Source organism: Lissotriton helveticus, chromosome 10 (genome assembly GCF_964261635.1).
Source record: "Lissotriton helveticus chromosome 10, aLisHel1.1, whole genome shotgun sequence".
NCBI classification, from domain to species: domain Eukaryota; kingdom Metazoa; phylum Chordata; class Amphibia; order Caudata; family Salamandridae; genus Lissotriton; species Lissotriton helveticus.
The window spans coordinates 1,042,394,731-1,042,417,048 of NC_136071.1; the positions used below are offsets into that span (position 1 = coordinate 1,042,394,731).

Here is a 22,318-nt window from a genome sequence, read left to right on the forward strand (position 1 = left end):
TAAAACTTACTTAGTGTCTTTGCGCTTAAAATAATCAGGGCACATCGAAAAAGATCCACACATAGAGGCTGAGGCCAGAAAAACACCATAAAACAAACAAGCACACACACACATACATATACACAGGAAGCCTCCAGCTGGAACAGCGTTATAACTGAAATAGAAAACACATTTCCGGCTCATTGGCCACCTCAAGCTCATTGGCCTCTCATTATTACTTTGAGTGCACACCCAGACCTTCAGGGCAGGTCGAAAATGTACCCTTACCCCCCCCCACCGATTTCCATACAGCCTTGCAGCAAGATTTATGAGCTACTGTGATACGTGCATTTAACGTTCTTGCTTTCCCATGCCCCTGAATTTAGGTACATGTTTAACATTATTCAATCTGCAGCCCAACTCTTTTCCTTACTTTGTTGCCATACTCCAAGGTATGCTCTGTAGTGATATGATGCCTGCTAATGGGAAAGTGAAACCTTGTCACTTGTACTAAATTACTGCTTTCACTAATGTCACACTACATTTAAGCGTCGCATAACTGAGTGGCAGTTCCCACCTTTGAAAAACATCTCGGAGTTTGCAGAGTACTCAAGTGCAACGAGGCAGCAAAAATCACACCTGCCTCAGTCACTTTAGGCCTCTTCCCTCTCTTGTCTGCCAGCATTCAAAACATACCAACAAAACGAAGCAATAGCTTCTTCTCTTGGCCCGAACAAGCAGTGTTCAAGCAGCAGAATATCTCTTTACCCCTCGGTTCAACTGCAACTCAACTTCCGCTTCCGACCGAGGCAGAGACAATATAGCGGGATCATGTAGGAAACAGAAAAGGGACCAGAAAAACTGCAACGCGGTTGCCACCAAGCATTGGCAATCTCAACCAGTGTCCCGGAGACATAGACCCGGCCTTGAGCAATAAGTGCCGGTGCTAAGCATCGGAAAGCACCGTCACAAATTAAGCACTGACCTGTGCCAACTAGAGACCCCCAAATCTAACAGACACAATGAGCCCAATGAAGGAAATCCTCCTTACCAAGATGGTTTGCCATTTTATATGATGACATTTCCTAGGATATTAGCTTTACATTAGGTGAAAGCTTCTGATTGAGTAAGTAGATTTGTCCACTTTACTACTGCTAACCGGTGATAGAGTGATCGTGCTCTTAAAAATGAACATTCTAAAATTGGACTACCTCCAATCAGAACATTTATTTTACATGTGAGTCTCTAGAAAATATCAGTGCCTGAACGCATGACCTGTAAATGAAATGCTACCAGTGGGGATGCAGCGATACCCATAAAGTAACACTTTAAAGTCTCAGGCCTGCAACTGCAGCCTGTAGTGCAGTTTTGAACTGTCATTTTAACCTGGAAAAATAAACCTATTGCAAGATAGGCTGGTGTGCATAGATCACATACGCACCAAGATGCACGGCCAAAGTCAGAAACAATTAACCAAGAACCCAGTTTGATCCATGTAGTCCAGTCTTTCATTCATCTTTCTCCAATATTCACAATGTTCATGCAAAGGCAACATGTATCCAATTTTCAAATGTATGGGAAATGCCCATCCAGGCTTCTTTCCACAACATGTTGGAATTCAGTATTCATTCTGAACAACCCAGCTGAAATAAACCTAATTCATTTCAGGCTAAAAGCCCTTCGTCATTAGTAATATCATACAGAAAAATGCCCATTAGCGACCATTAATAGCCTCATGTCCATGCACGATTGAACATTTGAGCAATATATTGACATGCATTTTCATCAGAGTTAATACTGGAAAAACCACTACCACAAACATGCTAAAAATAGATTTAACATGAAATGTGTGCTTAATGCCCAAAACGATTTTGAAATGAAAAAAGTGAATGAATGTCAATTGTAGTCACAAATACATCAACAATCATTTCCCGAACGTAAACAATGCCATAAAAACGGATGTGCAAAACTCAAAAATGAACTGATTAGAATAAGTGAAATATTTCAAACTAAGGTAACACTCCAAAAGGTAAATGTGAAATCTAGGACTGGTTGAAATTTCATGTATGCTGACGTAGGCTCACATAATTTCTGGCATTCTTTGTTAAAATAACGCAAAATGCCTGGGATTGCACAACTCTGCCATGTCGCATAATTGTGACTTATTTGGGGTAAAAAAATCCTCTTGTTGGACCACAAAACTACGCGAACGAACCAAACGAGCTCCATGTTTTTTTTTAATATCAAATGCATCCTCATGCCAAGAACAGGATGCAAGATGCATTTCTCAAAAATCATAGTGCAGAATGCTAAACCTGCTATTTTGTGCATGGGGTTTATTTTGTGGAAATTTTGTGTAATATCAGCAAAGAAAATTACGCGAATTCTACCAAGGACCAGTAATATTTAAAGGTGCATCTAGTACCACTTTTAAATGAAGAACGGATGATTTAGAAATCCAACTATTAGAGTGGAAGTTTGTGAATAAAAGTATAAATCCAGATAGTAATAATAAGCTTACATCAACCTAAGTACTACACCATGAGAGACCAGGGGCAGATTTATGAAGGCCTTGCGCCGCCGGTGCGTCACTTTTTCCCATGTTAAAAATTACGCACCGGCGGTGCAAGGCCTTCATAAATCTGCCCCATTTTTTTCAAGGAAATCCATTCTATAAATCCTAAGCGTCTTGGAGGGCGATTCTTCAATGAGCAATTGCTATAAAACACTACAAGTTAATTACCAAACAAAAACCTGTCTGACAGCGTGTTGAGTCTACCTCAACACTATTGAAGAATACGAGAGGATTTGATCACACTTATTTCAAATGTAAATTATCCAAAAATAAGTACAAATTACTAGTACAAGGGTTACAGATATAGATATATACTCTCCAGAATTTTGGCGGGTTGGAAGAACTGCTCAGAAATCTGTTTAACGCAGCTGCCTCTGCATGCTGAGTGTGGATACTTTGTGATTAAAATGCTACTTCTGAAACACCTGTGCGTGGTTTAGACTGCATTTACCGGTTCCCATCTAGCTTTTCCAACATCACCAAAGTCTTGCAGGATTATCAATACTATTTCCCGACAAGAGCGTTCTTAAGTAGTTCGTCTCCTCAGCATTCCGTTTCATTGTGTATTTACAAGGAAAATATTATGATATTGTACAGTACAGTCACAGTATATTTTTCCGCTTCCATAACCTTACTACTACTAACATTGACATGACGATTATGCCATATGAGCCCATGATGACCAGCAGATGGGAGAGGAGAGTTTTGAAGTATATCTTATCTGGTATATATCAATGCTTTAAAAAAATTGTCATTGTACCTGCATATATTTAACTGTAATTTTGAGTTTTATATTCAGATGTTGATATATTTCAGCCATGATAAACACAGAATACCTTTGTCGACGTTTGTCAGACAGTACATAGACATATATTTCTCTAGGGCTCGAGGGGGGTCTTTGAAGGGAGTTGTTTTCCTTTTTGCAGCACTGCCTATGCCTGCTTCATGTTATTGACCAGAATGCTTTTGAACTGTCATCAGGAGGCCCTCTGCGTTGTCCGCAGGCCTCTGTCCTTTTTGAATCCATCTCTTCTGCAACATGTATGTTTTGATTCTTTGTGCTGCTTCAATAAAAATGATTTAAACCTAAAATACTTTAGGTTTAAATCATTTTTATTGAAGCAGCACAAAGAATACTTTAAAGGCACACTATATTGTATTTTAATCAAACAAACACTTAAACGATTTAGTTACGCTTACATACACAACCACGCCCCCTCTAGTGTGCTTTTTAAGACCTAATCCACGATAAAATCACATATTCAAAATTATTGACCTTACTGGTGGATCACATATGTTAGTACTTCACTGAAATATTGTTTTTTTTTTCAGTCTGCTTTGTGACAGTCTCAGGCCTGCATGTAATGATAGTGAAGTAATAGTTTATTCAAAAAGGCATTAATACCCTCAACTAATAATGATTGCATATGGGGATTTTTATTTCTAATGAGTGAATGAGTGAAACTGCTCTCTCTATTATTCTCCATTCACTTTAAGGGTGAATGAAGATGATGACATATATGAACTCACTACAGACATTACATAAAACAAACTAGTAATACCAACTTTGGAAAAACTGAAATGTGTTTGCTGTGAGTTCAAATACATCTGTGTTTATACTAAGGGTGGGTGCAACTCGCGGAGTCTTACTCCACGGAATTCCATGGAGTTACCTAAAAGGTCTAAGAGACTGAGGTGGAATTTCGGTCAGTCATTCTGCTTGCATTGGTCGTTAGTGCTCAGAACTTGTCCCGCGCATTAAAATTAATGTGAGTAGCTGTTTTCGCAACGTAAGCGGCAACTTTTTCAATACGAGTGGTAGCGACCTGCAGCAGCCAACGGTGTTGACAATATTTTGGAGTTGATATTATTGTTATGATAAAGGTGTAGGCTGAGGTTTCATTTGCAAAAATGTAGTTCAGAACCATTGCATCATGGTATCATCACATACCAATAACCACTGATATCTCTATTGACATTACTAAAAATAGCAAGAAATATGTATTATTATTCTATTTTTTACAAATGTTTGTAGACGGTTTAAAAAGCACCATATTTTCCTGTACATTGGGGGCATTTACATGTTGATAGTGGCTTCCAATTGCAAACAATGTATATGTGGGTAGGTTTAGCTTTTAGGTGTAATTATAGCAATCGTGTGTTACATTATCAAAGTATAATGCCAAATGTAATGCTCCTCATAATTTGAACAACTTCAATTCTGTTTTCATGATCAATCGAACATCATTATGTTTGTATAGCCCATCCTACCTGGACAATTACAGTGTCTTAAATTAGAAGTAGAATCTGTTTAACTGTTTTTTGATTGAATACATATATTAATTAATAATAGAGAATGACAAAACAACAATGAGTAGTTTATCCCTCGAAACACCAATTTCCCAAAACAGTATTTGGCAATGTTAGTGCATACAGACTAATTAAGGGGAAAAGTAATTGGAAAGCACTCAAACAAGTTTTCATTTTGAAATTCTGTACTCACATTTGTTAACGCAGAGAAAAAACTACTGGATAGATGTAAATAAGAACAGCAGGAATAATGTGTTTCCTCCATCTTTAATCCTATTCTGATTTAACGTAATTGAAAAACCAGGAGAAAAAGAAATAGAGGTATGTCCACAGTTTGGTTGCAAAATAAGTTTAAGGACAGTAGTAAAAATGAACGCACAAAAAGCACATAATCAAGTCTGAAAGCCTTAAATGAAAGTTCTATAATCTCTACAAATGGATAAGAGTTTGCATTATGATTTAACAGTAATAGCTGATTGCGGGACTTGGCCCTTTTTGGCTAAAGTTCCCTAAACTTTTTGCTTTTCCCCTAGACCTTTTTTCTGACACGTGTTAAGCCTGGCATTTCTTAGTGTGATTACCCCTGACTTTTTGCCTCTACCTCCTATATTTTTGGTACTGTGATGGATATGGTGTTGCCAACTTAGGTGCTTTGGACATTTTACCACTGCTAAACAGTGTCAGAGAGCAAGTGCTCCCTGTAAAAGCGTAATGGATATTGGCTGTCCATTATGTGCGCAGTTTCCTAAACTGCCATGTTGCTCCCGTAAGTGCACGCACTTACCAGACCCTGCCCTTCCCTTTCCATACACATTAGGCACCCCTATGGTAGGTCTAGGGTACCCGCTGGACATGGTGCAGTGCATGTGAAAGGTGGGAGATGTACCAAGGTGTGTACCATGTCTTGGCAGTGAAATAATCTCCATTTTGTTTTCACTGCTCAAAGGCCATCTTGCCCATTAGAATAGAATGGCAAGGCTGTGTAATGTGTTTGCCAGCCTATCTTCCCAAAGGCTTAAGATGGAAAGGTGAAGTTTAATATGCCTGAACTCTCCCTGCAATCACACATCTTTTTATAAAGATGGTTTTTGCATTATGTGTTTGTAAGCCACTCTTTCAGAAGTGGCTGGGTTTTTGTGCTTTAAATATTTCTGTGTGTCTCTGTCTGGTTGTAGATTGATTGGCTGGATTTGAAAGCAATAGGATCTGGGGAATGTCTTGACCCAGGGGAGGTGGTGAGACTGCACAGGCTGACCAGCATCTGGAGTGTGTAGGGGGAGGAGTAGGCCTAGAGGTGAAGAGTCCTGGGCTGGTGCTATAAAATAATTGTCCCATCTCCTGCTGAGTGATTGAGAATCCAGACCCCCACTAATCAAAGGTAGAAGGTGTCACTGGTAGGGAGGCACCCAGAACTGGTTTAAGTAGGGGTCAGTGCCCCCTGAAACACAAAGACTTCAAAATCATTAAGAGGTGTAACTATGCGAGCTGAAGCCCCTGAACTTTGGAGAATGGCTTGGTCAAGAGTGAACAAGACTGGATCTACTTCGTGGAGCAGGAGGAACCTTTGCCAAGGAAGAAACAACTGAAGAGACTGTTGGATAGGACTGCTCTTTCTGTGTGATCTGGGGCTGGCCTGTAGTTTGCTGTTTCAACTAAGGAAAGGCAATAGGGACTTTGCTGTGTGCTGTGTCCCCCTGCTTGAAGGACTTTGCTGTGTGCTGTGTCCTGAAGAACCTATTCCCAAGGGCCTGAGGTGAGCTGGCTCTCTGTTTGGAAACACAGGAACACAAAAGTTTCCAGAGAAGACTCTCAGATACACTGTGTGTGTGTGTGGTCTGTCTAGCCTGAGACCTTCGCAAGTCATGCCCTGTGATCTTGGGCACCGGGAGGTCCAAATGATTCTCAGAGACACGCTGTGCATGTGCTCTGTCTAGCCTGATTCCTTCGAGACGATCGTCCTGTGAATGTGTGTACCGTGGAGCCAAGTAAGTCTCAGCAACGCAGTGTGCATGTGCCTGGAGGCAGCCTGAGACTTTCGTATGGATTTGCCCGTGATCATGTACAACAGAAGAGCAAGTTTGTCTCAGCGACGCTGTGTGCTTGTGCTATCTGCAGCCTGAGACCTGCGCAAGCAGTGCCATGTGATCGGGGGCACCAGAAGATCAAGTGTGTCTCAATGACGCTGCGTGTGTGTGCCGTGCGCAGCCTGAGACCCTCTTGAGGAGTTGTCTGGTTATCGTGCACCCGGAGTTCCCGTGAGTCTCACTGACTCTGAGGGCGGGTGTTGTGTGCAGCCTGGGATCTTCCCATTGCCCGGAAATTCAGAGAAATTGCATCGGAGGCCCAAGTCACTGGACGAGGAGAGGAGAGTGGGTTTGCGCCCCGTGGTATCGTGTGTCGACTCCTGGGGCGAGACGCGGGCTCTGAGGGAGACACTTTCGGAAGCTGCATTTACTGTGTTCTATCTTACCCATGTGGGGGGCAACTGTGGCCGGAGAATAACCACAAGCCTGCACGAGTGCAGAGAGACCGCTGGAGGCACCCTGCATGGACCCGGAGTAACTTAAGTATTGCATTACTTCTGTATACCGGAGTATCTGATGATTGTATAACGCATTGCTTTATTCCTGCAAAACAGACTGCCTGTTTTATCTTATTGCCCATTGCATTAGTTTGCCTAATGAACTGCCTGATAGGTTTGTTACGCATTGCACTAGGTGTGCATAACTAACTGCCTGATAGATGTGTTACACCTTGTCTTAGTCTGCATCCCGATCTGCCGAATTGTCGCATTACACATTACATTAGTGTTGCATACTGAACTGCCTGATATATGAGGTACCTGCACGCTGCACTGCGCTCTGCGCTCTAATTGCCGCGCTGTTACTTTTTAACCTACCTATTTGCTATTTGAGTTTTTATCAGTTGCTCTTTCCCCTGCTTTTAACTGGGACTCATTTTCTCCCATTACTCGCACTTTAATCGGCATTACACCGCTGTTTAGCGGGTCCGGTTCCAGGGGTGGGGAACTTTTCGGCGCCATCTTAGAGTGGTGTGGACTGTCAGTGGGCAGCACTTGCGAGCGGTCTAGCGCTCCGGATGATCAGAGGGACGCTTATTTAAGGCGACCAGTCCTGGGGATTGCCTTGATGAGGTACCTGCACGCTGCACTGCGCTCTGCGCTCTAATTGCCGCGCTGTTACTTTTTAACCTACCTATTTGCTATTTGAATTTTTATCAGTTGCTCTTTCCCCTGCTTTTAACTGGGACTCATTTTCTCCCATTACTCGCACTTTAATCGGCATTACACCGCTGTTTAGCGGGTCCGGTTCCTGGGGTGGGGAACTTTTCGGCGCCATCTTAGAGTGGTGTGGACTGTCAGTGGGCGGCACTTGCGAGCGGTCTAGCGCTCCGGATGATCAGAGGGACGCTTATTTAAGGGGACCAGTCCTGGGGATTGCCTTGATGAGGTAGCTGCACGCTGCACTGCGCTCTGCGCTCTAATTGCCACGCTGTTACTTTTTAACCTACCTATTTGCTATTTGAGTTTTTATCAGTTGCTCTTTCCCCTGCTTTTAACTGGGACTCATTTTCTCCCATTACTCGCACTTTAATCGGCATTACACCGCTGTTTAGCGGGTTCGGTTCCTGGGGTGGGGAACTTTTCGGCGCCATCTTAGAGTGGTGAGGACTGTCAGTGGGAGTCACTTGCGAGCAGTCTAGCGCTCCGGATGATCAGAGGGACGCTTATTTAAGGCGACCAGTCCTGGGGATTGCCTTGATGAGGTACCTGCACGTTGCACTGCGCTCTGCGCTCTAATTGCCGCGCTGTTACTTTTTAACCTACCTATTTGCTATTTGAGTTTTTATCAGTTGCTCTTTCCCCTGCTTTTAACTGGGACTCATTTTCTCCCATTACTCTCACTTCAATCGGCATTACACCGCTGTTTAGCTGGTCCGGTTCCTGGGGTGGGGAACTTTTCGGCACCATCTTAGAGTGGTGTGGACTGTCAGTGGGCGGCACTTGCGAGCGGTCTAGCGCTCCGGATGATCAGAGGGACGCTTATTTAAAGCTCCCCTCAACGCGCAGCGGGATCGCGCAGCGGGCACGCCCTCGCTGCGCCTGAGTCGCTCCAGAGTCCTGCTCGTCTGCGCCCGTCAGCGCTAAGGAAGCGCCGGTCGCGGCAGGACTCTATGCAGTAGTCTTTTCACCATGATTCCGCCTATTATCAGGTATTCAAGGGAGGATCTACTGGCCATTCGGGGCCGGATTACTACCTGCGATCTTTCGCCTGTGGACCCATGATGTGGCCCTTATCGTTGCATTTGTGGTGGCTGGGCATTAAACACTCCGTCCCTTATTCGATCGCTGGACTCGCCATCTCTGCATAACACAACGGTAGGATTGCGTGGTCTGAACATTTGGAACCTGAATGTCAGATCACTGGTAAAGCACCATCAGGAAATATATTATCTCCTTAAAGATGAATCTCCTGAAGTGCTTTTCATGACCGAAACCTGGTTGCAGGACTCGGATTCTTCCATACTTAACTTAGCCTTCCCCCCAGATTACTCTATCTTCACTCTTAATCGTGCAACTAGGGGGGGAGGAATTGCAATGGCCATTAAGCTGTGCTATCCTTGCGAGTGGAAGGCCTTAAAACTCCCATGATGTGAAAGTGCTCTTTTTAAGATTTCGTTCAGCCATCACTTTACTTTCTCTGGCTTATTAATATATCACCCTCCGGGGTGCGATTCCGCTTTTAGGGCAGCGCTCCCGGATCTAATTAGCACGGAGGCATTAGGCTGCGCTAATTTCAATGTTCTCGGAGACCTTAATCTTCATTTTGACTGCCCGTCCTCGCCCCCCATTAGGAGCATTCTGGCTGATTTAGAGGCCTTGCAGCTCTCCCAGTTAGTCGTCTCCCCCACTCATAGAGATGGCCACATCCTTGACCCTTTTTTCACTAACTTAGAGGGAGTCAGGGCACTCTGTCCCACCCAGATGGTCTGGACAGACCATATGCTGGTGAAAATGTCATGCCCCATATCTGAACCTTCTTTTATACCCCAGGACAGATTAGTTTTGAGACGACATTGGAACAAATTGAAATTGGAAGACTTTTACCATTTGTTGGAGGAGGCACCACTGGGCCCTTTCACTGATGTTGACCGCGGATATGATTCTTTCTGTGAGTGGATCTTCCGGGCCTTGGATTCTTTGATCCCCCTGGTATGGTCAAAGTGCCGTTCGAAAGAGCCCAGCCCTTGGTATGACAGGGCCTTAGCGTCTCTGAAAAGAGCCTGTAGACAGGCTGAGAGGCTTTGGAGGAAATCGTTTGATCCCGAACTGAAGGCCTGCTATCTTGCTAAAATTAAAATCTATCATAGGGCGGTGTGTAGAACACGAGCAGCCTTTTATGCCCAAGAGTTTCAGAACAGCTTGAATCCCTCGAAACTCATTTTTAAGGTGTTAAAGGATCTCATGGCTAAGAGGACAACGGCGGCAGAAATATGTTCGGACTCCCATTGTGAGGGTCTGGCCTCCTTTTTCCTCGAGAAAGTTCAAGCCATCTATCGAACCTTCTCTATAGGATCTCCAAATCTTAATGCAGAGCGGGTCGGCTGCATCTCGGGAAGTAGTGAGTCTCTTACTACCCTGCCCTCTCTATCTGTGGAGGCCTTCGATTCCCTGAGCTGGATCTCCTGTTGATCCGCTGAAACCGACTCAGTTTAAGAATATGTCGCCGTTATGCCGCACTCCGGTGCTCTCTTTGATCAATTTATCACTTTCCTCTGGTGTAGTTCCCATTAGGTGGAAACAGGCTGTAGTTACACCTATTCTGAAGAAGGCTACCCTTGACCCCCTTAAACCTGAGAACTACCGCCCTATTTCCTTGCTCCCTTGGGCTACGAAAGTTGTTGAGGCCCATGTAAATGGCATTCTTGCAGACCATCTCACTAGGGCTAACATTCTTGACCCTACCCAGAATGGGTTCCGTGCGGGCCACAGCACGGAGACGGCCCTACTTTCTATGGTCGAACATCTGCGTTCTGTGCTTGATGCGGGTCGGACGGCGGCACTATTGTTATTAGATCTCAGTGCCCCGTTCGACACGGTCTCGCACAGGATTTTGCTTCAGCGACTTGAGGAAGTGGGCGTCACGGGCACTGCCCTATGTTGGTTTCGATCTTTTCTTACGGAAAGGTCATTCCAGGTTGCGATTCCACCCGGTAAGTCCAAATCCTATCCGCTGGACCTGGGGGTCCCACAGGGCTCATCGTTGAGTCCCACTCTATTTAATCTTTACGTGAGGCCGCTGGCTGCGGTCGTCAAGCAATGGGGCTTGACGATGGTGTCATACGCAGATGACACGCAGCTGGCGGTCACGTTGAGTGGGGACTCAGACATGGAGGCTCCCAGGTTCCGTGATGGCTTACGGGCAGTGGCCAACTGGATGAATTCCAACTGTCTCCAGTTAAACACCAAGAAGACTGAGGTTATGGTGGTCGGCAAGCAGGTGGGGTTGTGGGGTGACAAGTGGTGGCCTCCTGAATTAGGTGTGACCCCCTCTCCAGCATCGGAGATAAAAAATCTTGGGGTCTGGCTTGACCCTACCCTCAGTTTCATTTGTCACACCAAGAAGTTGGCGGCCTCTTGCTATGGCATTATCAGAGGACTTAGACCTATCCTTAAATTTTTTGATGCCTCCACCAGACAACTGGTGGTTCAAGCATCAGTGTTGTCCCGGCTGGACTACGCCAGCTCGCTTTTAGCTGGGATTAATCAGTCAGAACTTACCCGGCTGCAGCGAGTTCAAAATGCTGCAGCCAGAGTGGTGATAGGTCTGCCTAGGCGGTGCTCGGTCTCTAAATCTTTGCACTCTCTCCACTGGCTCCCTGTAAATCAGAGGATTAAATTCAAGGTTCTTTGCCTTGCGTTTAAAATCCTCAAGGGTACTTATCCCCAAATTTTGGAGAATCTGCTTACACCGTATGTACCCCCGCGAACCCTCAGATCTTTGGGTCAGAATCTGGCTGTGGTCTCGCGCTTCAGGCTGAGTAGAGCTGGTGGCCGCTCTTTTCGAGTGCTAGCGGCGAATTGGTGGAATTCTCTTCCTTCTCATATCCGGGCTATGGATGACCTTCTTCAGTTTAGACGCACCATTAAGACCTTCCGGTTTGTCTAGCCCTTATGCCGTTCCTGTGGCCCGTTTGTTTTTCTTCCGGTGTTGTGTTGTGTTTGCCTTGTCAAAGCGCCAGGACGCCCCTTCGCTGGGGCAGCTGTGCGCGGTATAAGTAAAAATAACATAACATAACATGTGTTCCGCATTGCATTAGTTTCACATAACAAACTTCCTGATAACTGTATTACACTTTGCATTGCTTTTTCCTAACAGAGCACCTGAAAGGGGACCATACACATTGCATTACGGGAGCATAGCAGTTTACCACGTTGTCGCTTTCCGCATTGCATTACAGTGACAGTACAAATCACCAGATAGCCGTATTATGATCTGTATTACTCTTATTTTGGGAAGTCCCTGATCCTTGCATAACGCACTGCATATTAAGACATTAGGATTACGTAGGATTGTTTAGGTTAGCTCAATAATAATAGGCCAGGGGGAGTATTACCCCGACGCATATATTGGTTTAGTATTGTGTGGTCTAATAGTATATCTTTTTATAAACATATACTTGTTTTTCTATGAAACTCCTGTGGAGTCTAGTTGTGGTGTCATCTATGGGTTGCTGTGAGTGTAATTGCAAATACTTTACACATTGGCCTTGAAGTTAAGCCTGGCTGCTTGTGCCAAGCTACCAAGCTGGTGGAGCGGGGGCTATCTCTAGAGGCGACCTGTCATTTCCCTAACGTTGGGGCTCACGGGTCCCTGGTTGGCCTAAGGTACCTACCTCAGTCAACAAGGGATCCTGGGAATTCTAACACTGATCGTATAGTTCCATTTTTTATTTGTAATTTATTTTTGAAAGCTTGCCCTTAAATTCAATTTCTGATGCCATATGGAGGTATATATGTGCATCGGAGATGGACAAGGGCTCATGAAAGAAAGTCTACAGAATGATACGATGTTTGTTAATTTCAATTCCAGGACCAAAGAAAAATACAAGAATCACAATCCAATTTGCTTTTTTATTTTAGGATAAGGTGAGTAAACTTTCAAGTTATGAATAGAGGGGGGAGAGGGGTTGGCCTAACGGCAAAGGCGCTCGACCTCGGACCTGGGGAACTCGGTTCGAGTCTCTGTAACGACGCCAAAAACCCCCTGTGATTCTGGGCAAATCACTTAATCTCCCCGTGCCTAAAAAATGAAAGTGTGTCCTCATGTAACGTAACTGGTGCTATGTAAAGCGCTCTGATAACTGATTCGGTTCGGTTCAAGTTCGCGCTATATAAAACTCTAAAAAAAAAAAAGAATAAAAATAAAAATAAAAGTTGTTCGAATGGCAGAAAATGACATTTGGCAATGATCAGAAGGCTTTTTATGCGTGCTCTCCCGGTCTTTGCCCAACAGAAAATTGAGCTGTGCATTTGGCCTTCTAACAACTAAAGGTTTTTGCAAAAAATCTATATATTATAGACCTGGTAGTAGTTACACTGGTATTGAACAGGGTTTTAAAAGAGCAGTCATTGCAGCTCTATTTATATAATTGAGCCTGTCAATAGTGACATAAACCACACATGCACCTACCACACGGTATGGATTACTATATAAATAAAAGGCAATTACAATATTGAAGTCATAACATGTCATTTACATACTCTCCGTGACATCCTGCGTGAGGTCATGAACAGTACCTTGAGAGAGTTATGGTTGCTTGCACGGATCTCTGAAACCTATTTCCTTCTGTCGTCTTAGACTGTTCGATTGGAACCTTTGAAACCCTTGACCAACCTCCTAAATTTTAGAATATTACACATCTTATACTGTGTGGAAGGTTAAAGTAATCTTTATAGCCATTTTGCATTGGGGTCAATTTGGAGCTGCAGTTTTGTGATAATACTCTTATAGTTGTGGTATTTCATGTATTCACTTATGTTTGTAAAGCCTGCGGCCTTTTCTTTGTACAGCACTCTGATACCTTTCAGTCATGTTTACCCTTTATAAAACTCACAAAAAAAAATGTGTTACTTCAATCAGTACTTTTTCTTTATACTTGAGCAATTAAGTTCTTTACTGTAACATTTGTTTGGTTATACAATTACACATAACACTTAGGGCCAGATGTAGGTCGCCAGTTACCGGTCGGTAACGGCCGATTTTGGCCGTTACCGACCGGTAATTGGTTTTTGTGATGTAGGTGGCTCGGAATTTACAGAATCGGTATATTTACCGATTCGGTAAATTTACCGCTTCGGTATTTTTCCGAATCGGTAAATATACCGAATCTGTAAATCCATATGTAGGTGGCACATTTTGCAGTGCCACAGGCCCTTAGGAATTCTTAATTTACCACCCAATCCTATTGGGTGGTAAAATACCGAATCACAATTCAATTTGCTTTTTTATTTTAGGATAAGGTGAGTAAACTTTCAAGTTATGAATAAAAATAAAAGTTATTCAAATGGCAGAAAATGACATTTGGCAATGATCAGAAGGCTTTTTATGCCTGCTCTCCCGGTCTTTGCCCAACAGAAAATTGAGCTGTGCATTTGGCCTTCTAACAACTAAAGGTTTTTGCAAAAAATCCTTATATTATAGACCTGGTAGTAGTTACACTGGTATTGAACAGGTTTTTAAAAGAGCAGTCATTGCAGCTCTATTTATATAATTGAGCCTGTCAATTGTGACATAAACCACACATGCACCTACCACAAGGTATGGATTACTATCTAAATAAAAGGCAATTACAATATTGAAGTCATAACATGTCATTTACATACTCTCCGTGACATCCTGTGTGAGGTCATGAACAGTACCTTGAGAGAGATATGGTTGCTTGCACGGATCTCTGAAACCTATTTCCTTCTGTCGTCTTAGACTGTTCGATTGGAACCTTTGAAACCCTTGACCAACCTCCTAAATTTTAGATTATTACACATCTTATACTGTGTGGAAGGTTAAAGTGATCGTTATAGCCATTTTGCATTGGGGTCAATTTGGAGCTGCAGTTTTGTGATAATACTCTTATAGTTGTGTTATTTCATGTATTCACTTATCTTTCTAATGCCTGCGGCCTTTTCTTTGTACAGCACTCTGATAACTTTCAGTCATGTTTACCCTTTATAAAACTCACAAAAAAAAATGTGTTACTTCAATCAGTACTTTTTCTATATACTTGGGCAATTAAGTTCTTTACTGTAGCATTTGTTTGGTTATACAATTACCATAACACTTAGGGCCAGATGTAGGTCGCCAGTTACCGGTCGGCAACGGCCGATTTCGGCCGTTACCGCCCGGTAATTGGTTTTTGTGATGTAGGTGGCTCGGAATTTACAGAATCGGTATATTTACCGATTCGGTAAATTTACCACTTCGGTATTTTTCCGAATCGGTAAATATACCGAATCTGTAAATCCATATGTAGGTGGCACATTTTGCAGTGCCACAGGCCCTTAGGAATTCTTAATTTACCACCCAATCCTATTGGGTGGTAAAATACCGAATTCCAGTGTACATGCACATCTGTGCATGTACACCTATGCCATGTGACACACCGACATGCCCTTAGGGCATGTATGTGTGCCACATGGCAAACAAGCCTGCAATTGGGGTGCTACAGGGTGTCAAAGTGACACCCCGTTCCCCCTGCCAGGATTCGGTATTTACCGATTCGGTAAATACAGAATCGGTATTTCCCATTGATCAATGGGATATACCGATTCGGTATTTACAGAATCGGTAAATACCGAATCTTACAGAATCGGTAATTGTGAAATTTAAATTACATCTGCCCACTTCCAATTTACCTACTCTTAAATACCGAATCGGTATGATTCGGTATTTAAGAGTAGGTAAATCGGAATTACCTACATCTGGCCCCTAATGTTTTTTCTGTGATGACTGCATCACTTCTCGGGCACAGCTTTCAAAAGTGAGTCAAGAGGTTTTAGTGAAACCTCATAACGTCTGTGGACAGACTGCCTACAAAGTGTGTGTTGTGTCGATAAACACAACAAGGCTTTGATCCTATTTTGTCCAATAGATTGTCAGATCATGATACTATAATCTGATATTGAAAAATATATTAATGTAGAATTTTTTTAGCGAGAAATGACCATACTGATATTTGACAACTGGAGCTAATATAGCATTACCCAATTTTTAATTAAGTGTCTGATTGTTTATGACAGAATAACAAGTTAAAAAGATGATAAAATATATCTGAGATTGCAAGTATGTGTTGACCTAACTAAAGACTATAGAATTAATGTTCATTAGTTAGACAACAAAGGATATCAATTAAAATTGTGTTTGTTACTTGTAAATATTTAATCCAATTGCGAAATATGGTACAATGTGCAGTAATCCTTTACACTCCAAAAGAGGTTGCAGGAGCCCCAAAGCACGAGTCAGCTAATAGCAAATTATTATTGTTTGGAACTTTGAAAACAGGACATTTAAGGCCATATGTATGAAACCATTCAGCTCTTCTTAACGGATCAAACCGCAATTTTGGTCTGTCAAGAAATGCTAAATTGCCTTATTCTATGTACCAAAGTAGAGAGGTAATCGCAAAATGCGATTTCTAATGGGTAGAAATCACATTTTGCGATTCCCTGAATACAAAATTGCAAATTGGGATTTCCTATATGCGATTTCCTAAGTACATGTACAAAGCATCTCCTTAATGTTAAATAGGTCTTATGAAATGCTTTTATCATCGACTTCAAGTGCCATGTAGCCCACACATGACCCTAGGGCATTTGTGCGCTGTACATGTCTACCACTTTATTTTTGGGGCTGCATCAATGGGGAATTTAGGAAATCGCACATTTGGAAATGCAAAACCATTCGTACCTACGAGCCTTTAGACCCATAAACACAAATGGTTTAGCATTTCCTAAATACTGATTCCTACACTGCAAGTATCGGTATTAGGAAGTCTCTATTTCCGTACATTTCATTTTGCATTTCCTAAATAGCGATGTCTTGGGGATCACTATTTAGGACATGTAAAATGGGAATGTCCGACATATGGCCCTTAATAATGATTTAGAACATTTAAAAAAAACTTTTCCCAATATGGCCTTCTTTCTTTCCACCAACATTTCCAGCTAAATTTCAGGGTAGACTGTATAAATGATATCTAGAGCAGACTCTGTTCTGACAGATTAATTTTTCACACAAAAGTAGCTGTTTTTCAGTGGATCTTATAAAGAGAGTGCAGTAACTAAATGTTAGACCTGCAAGCCTTTCGGTGGTCTTCCCTAAAATGTTTTGCCTTCTTGCTTCCAATTTTGCTAATCTTGTTTTTTTTGTTTTAGGACTCTTGGCACTTTACCACTGCTTACTAGTGCTAAAGTGCATGTTCTCTCTCCTTAAACATGGTGTGACGTATCCACAATTGGCATATTTATTTATCTATAAGTCCATGGTAAAGTGCCCACAGCCTGTAAATTAAATGCTACTTCAGTGGAGAAGCGTGGCTCAATGGATAGAGCGGCAGACCATGATGCAGAGGTCTGGCCTGGGACCAGGGTTCAATTCCCGCCTCGGCAGGTCTTAGACTCAATTTCTCCGGACCTGATAATTCTCGCTTCGGTGCCTAGTCTAATCATGGGTCCCACTCTGTGACTCTGAATCCAGAACCAAGGCGACTTCACAGGCATGCTGGCTTGCCTCCTGTGCTGAAGCCCCCGGGACAGCAAAGACTTCCAACTCACCTGCTACAGCATCTGAACTCTGTCATGTGTGAGTATTGCCCTACCAAGTGGTGACAACCCAGTCCTGGGCCCTTGGAAGTGGCTATACAAGGCTGCTCCAGCCGAAATTCACACAGCAACGCTGTTGCACCACTCAGAACCGGTGCATTTCCATCAACAACGAGTATCAAGTACATTGTATTGCTTTGCCAACTACATGGTGTATCGCCTCCATTACTGACCGACCATCGACTTTGCGAGCCACAGAGTTGACGCATCGCCTTCATCCTGAGGTTAGCTGATGATGTATTACCCCTTTGCTTCTCGCATCTTGGCTCTGTTGAAGACGCAACTGAGGTATTTTTCACCGGGTCAAGGCTGGTCCCTATATCCAACCCACGCTCGAACGCAGTCAGACCGATGCTTTGGATTTGACTCGGTCTAGCAAGACCAGGGGGCTCCAGTTGGTGATTTATGATTTTAAACACAAACATTTCAGTGTATTCTTTAACCTGCTACCAGTGGGATAAGCACAGGCCAAATTAGGGAGTGTTTGTGACTTATGATGACTAGGATTGTTGCTACTGCATGGACAGGGTGTATACCTCTGCCAATCAGAAATAACACCAAACACACACTAACTTATTGGAAAAAAACTTACAGCTGGGATTGCTTTGAATCAGTAACCAAGAGTCTGCATAATTGAAATAGTAGATATTCTAAAAGCCAAGGGCTGCTTTTATGAGTGTTTTGCTTTTGCAGGACAATTTAAAGGCAGTTCATTTGGCTTCCTTGCATGCATTTGTGAATGCTCAGATGTTAGGTCCAAGTTGGACATTGCTTTCTCCTGTTTGGTAAAATTGGGGAAACTTTCAAGTACAAATGACCTACAGTTGAAATCTTATCTTCATGATAACAAAAGTACAGACTTTGATGCTTTTGTTGTATACCTGATTCTCTCATAATTGTTTGGGCCTTATTTAGAGTTTGCAGGCAGGGTGGTCTACAATGTCTACTACCCTCCCGGCTCATCTGTTCTATTTAGGCACTCAATTCAAGTTCGTCAGAATAGTTAAGATATTTACCACGTATATTAAATAACTCCCATTCTGACTTTTTAACTGGCAAATGAGGCATAAAATGAGAAACAGGCATTTGACACAGCAAATTTCACATGTTTCACCATTTTTTACAGGCCATGTCCCTCGATATATTTCAGTCACACCGAGGGAGTGCCGCATATTGACGGCTGATTAGAACGCCGATCAGAATGGTGCCAGATGCGAACTGAACCTATTAACTGTGAAGGAGTGATAAGACAAAACGAGAAAAGATATCGTAGGCTCACCGAAAGGAGCATTGTCCAAAACCTGAAGGAGCCTGTGCAGGCCCACACAGCGACGGTACAGACTCTGACCGTTACTGCCGATGCTCTCTCTTGTTGTCCTGACGAAGACCCCAACATGAGGCAATAACAACCCTTTAGCAAACATGGGGGTCGAAGCGTAGACTACGCCAACCTAGCACAACATAGGAAAAAATGGAATGGACTTACCTAACCTATGTGTGATGTGATTTGGGATCATTTATATTACCTTGACTGTAAAGGCGTATAGATTTTATTGTGATGTTATTAATGTCACGCCACCTTTACCCAGTCCCTCACACACCTCTTCACAACCCTTCCCTTCCTCACTGAGAGCACCATTGATGTAATGACTTCATAATTACATTAACACATTTTGATGATTTACAAACAATTTCTGTGATGATGAACTTACCAAAATACACAAGTGCAAAAAAAAATGCAATTTGATTTTGAATATTTAAACTTTATTATTCATTGTGTTCAGTATTTGTGGTGAATGTCTGTATGGAGTAAATACAGATCATTTGTGGAATAATTGTGACAAACTCGGACCACTCTTTGCTGTGCTTTCCTCGATATATTTCAGCAGGTTTGACGTCCCTGAATGTATTGAGGAAAATCTGCCCTTGAATCAGGGCCTTAAGGTAAGCAGAATCCCGTGTCTGGCAGAAATCCTTTGAACCGCAGCCCGACTCATATTGAGTTGTATCTCAACCATCTGCGGTATTTAGAACGAACATGCCAACATACTTTGTTTTGCCTTTTTGGGGACACCAGAAAAAGCCTTAACGGGAAAACAAATAGCCCCCCCCCCCGCACTCTAGGAGAAAGTCCCAGCATGCCAGCGGCATTTATTGTTTGGTTTTCAAATGCAAACTCCCACTTTGGTAGTTTATTTTTTTAATAACAACAGACGTTGCTGTGTTGGTGCATTGAACGTGGTGTTAACACAGCAGAGCTTAAATCTTCAGAGGAACTTGCATGGACTCTTTCCATCCTACCGATTTGCATCTCTCTCCATTTACTACCAGCAAAGTTTGTACTTATTTCTAAGTCAATTTCAGTTAATATATTTGTATCGCTACAAAAAACTTTGTAGTGAAAATGGACAACATTGAGGGGTAGATTTACAAGCCCATTGCGCCACTTTTGCGTCACTTTTCCCATATTAAAAGTGACGCAAAAGTGGCGCAAGGGGCTTGTAAATAAGCTCCTGAGCATCTTACAATTTGATGAAACTAAATCTGGAAAGACCCTAATAGAAGTTAGCATACTGACAACGAAAACTGATGTTTGAAGTGCTGAATGAATAAACAGGCAATTGTTAAACAAAGTAAAAAAGCCTGCTTTGATAAAATGAAAATAGTGATTGCATTTGCTTTTGGTTTCAGTTGGAGAAATGCCAGGTATGTGCCCAGGAGTTTCGGATTTCGTGTGCTTGAACAAGAAGTGCATTGAATCACACCTGATCTGCGATTACAAACCAGACTGTGAAGATGCTTCTGATGAAACATACTGCTGTAAGTGCTAAATTCTATCAACGTTTTGCAGAAAAAGTCATACCCCACCAATTTGCTACTTGAAATGACCTTGAATATTGCTTTACATACGGCTTCACAAACAAACAACATCACTACAATATATTGTTGTTACTTGTGAATGTTTATACCTCCTGTATTTAAAATACATATACATTTATATAGTCACTGAAAACACTTTCAGGGAAGTTACATTTTCTTTTGCTCATTAGATAATAAAATATTTAAAATAACTCTAAAATTTCCTGAACAAATCACATAATAATCATATATAAAATAAAGGTAATCTATAACCACCTGATATCAACCATGTTCCTGCCAACACGACCTCACTTATGCCATTACCATTGACAACTCAAACGATTTCTTCTATGTCATCACTTAATACCTGATGCTAAGCCCTTTTATGAATGTTTGGGTTATCTCAAGCTTAAATCTTCATAACTTTGTTTTCCACAAAAGTTATCCATGGAAAATCTGTGCCTCTTTTTAAAACTTTCAGGGGATTCAAAAGGCACCCAAGAAAGTTTCCTGTCCTAGAATTACCATCTTCACAGATTTCAGGACCAAGGCAAGTTTCAAAGAGGTGGTCCATTTTTCCTAGTTTTTGTGGTTTCAATCTACTAGCAGTCTGTGGTGGAAACAGATCTGAAACCCATCCCTGATCCCAGAAAGCTACACATTTCTGAAGAGTAGCCAAAATGTTAAATTCAGTATAGGAGCACTGTGAGTAGATCATACGTTTTTTCTGAAGTCAGGCACATCGACCACTAGGACATCTAGCCTCGTGAGGGAATATGCTATTAGGGATTGGAAGTCCCTTGCTCGGAAAAAGGGCGAGTCTCCGGCGTTCAGGGTTGAAGAGTGCTTCTCCCCGGACGCGCAGATAGAGGCGAATTAAGCCGCTCTCTGCTCAAAGATTGTCTCGGTTTTGGACTGCACTGCTCCTTTAAAACTTCACAGGAGCAGGGGGAGACCCTCATCTCCCTGGTTTACAGACAGCCTAAAAAACCTGAGGCTGGACTGTAGGCAAGCGAGAGGAAGTGGAGATAGGGATAGGCTGGTTTAGAAAATAAAGCGGACAGAATACAAGAAAGAGATCCACAGAGTTAAGGCATCGTACTTCTCTGAGATTATTATCGATGCCCTGAACAGCTCCTGTAGTATTTTTAACATTCTGAACAGCCTTATTAGTTCGGACTGTGTTAAGAATGAGATCCCCCCTCCCAGGAATTGTGTGATAATCTAGCTGGGTTTTTCCAGGATAAAATCAATAAGATCATCAAAGACCTGGGGGTGGATCAGCAACAACCCAGAGTTAACATCCCAGACTCCCTGGCATTGGTCGAGCGTGATGATTACTGAAGCAGGGCTCAGTTACTATATCATCCCATCACTATAATCTCGGAGCCGCCCATGAGCAGGGAGGAGATCAGTCCCTTGTGTAATTCTCGCAGTTGACTGCAGATGACTTTAGGGGAGTGGCCTTTGGTGTTACAACTGGGTCTCCACTAGATCCGCTTCCACTGAAAATTTGGAAGGAGTTTGAGGTTGACCTTTTTCCCAAGCTCCGGCTTGTCTGCAACCAGTCGCTCACCTCTGGAGTGGTTCCTTCGCAATGGAAGCGGGCGGTGGTGACCCCTTTACTGAAAAACCCCACCCTTGATTCTAAGTGCCTGAAGAATTTTAGACGCATCTCGCTTCTACCTCATCCAGCT

General features: G+C 42.7%; 1 protein-coding gene across 1 annotated transcript in view; it reads left to right on the forward strand.

Moving 5' to 3' along the window:
* Positions 1 to 22,318, forward strand: part of MALRD1 (MAM and LDL receptor class A domain containing 1) — a 2,679,189-nt gene that overhangs the window by 1,501,375 nt on the left and 1,155,496 nt on the right. The window contains exon 25 of the mRNA XM_078663745.1: positions 20,454 to 20,582. Coding sequence (XP_078519871.1) covers positions 20,454 to 20,582 — 129 coding nt within the window. The remainder of the gene's footprint in view (positions 1 to 20,453; positions 20,583 to 22,318) is intronic.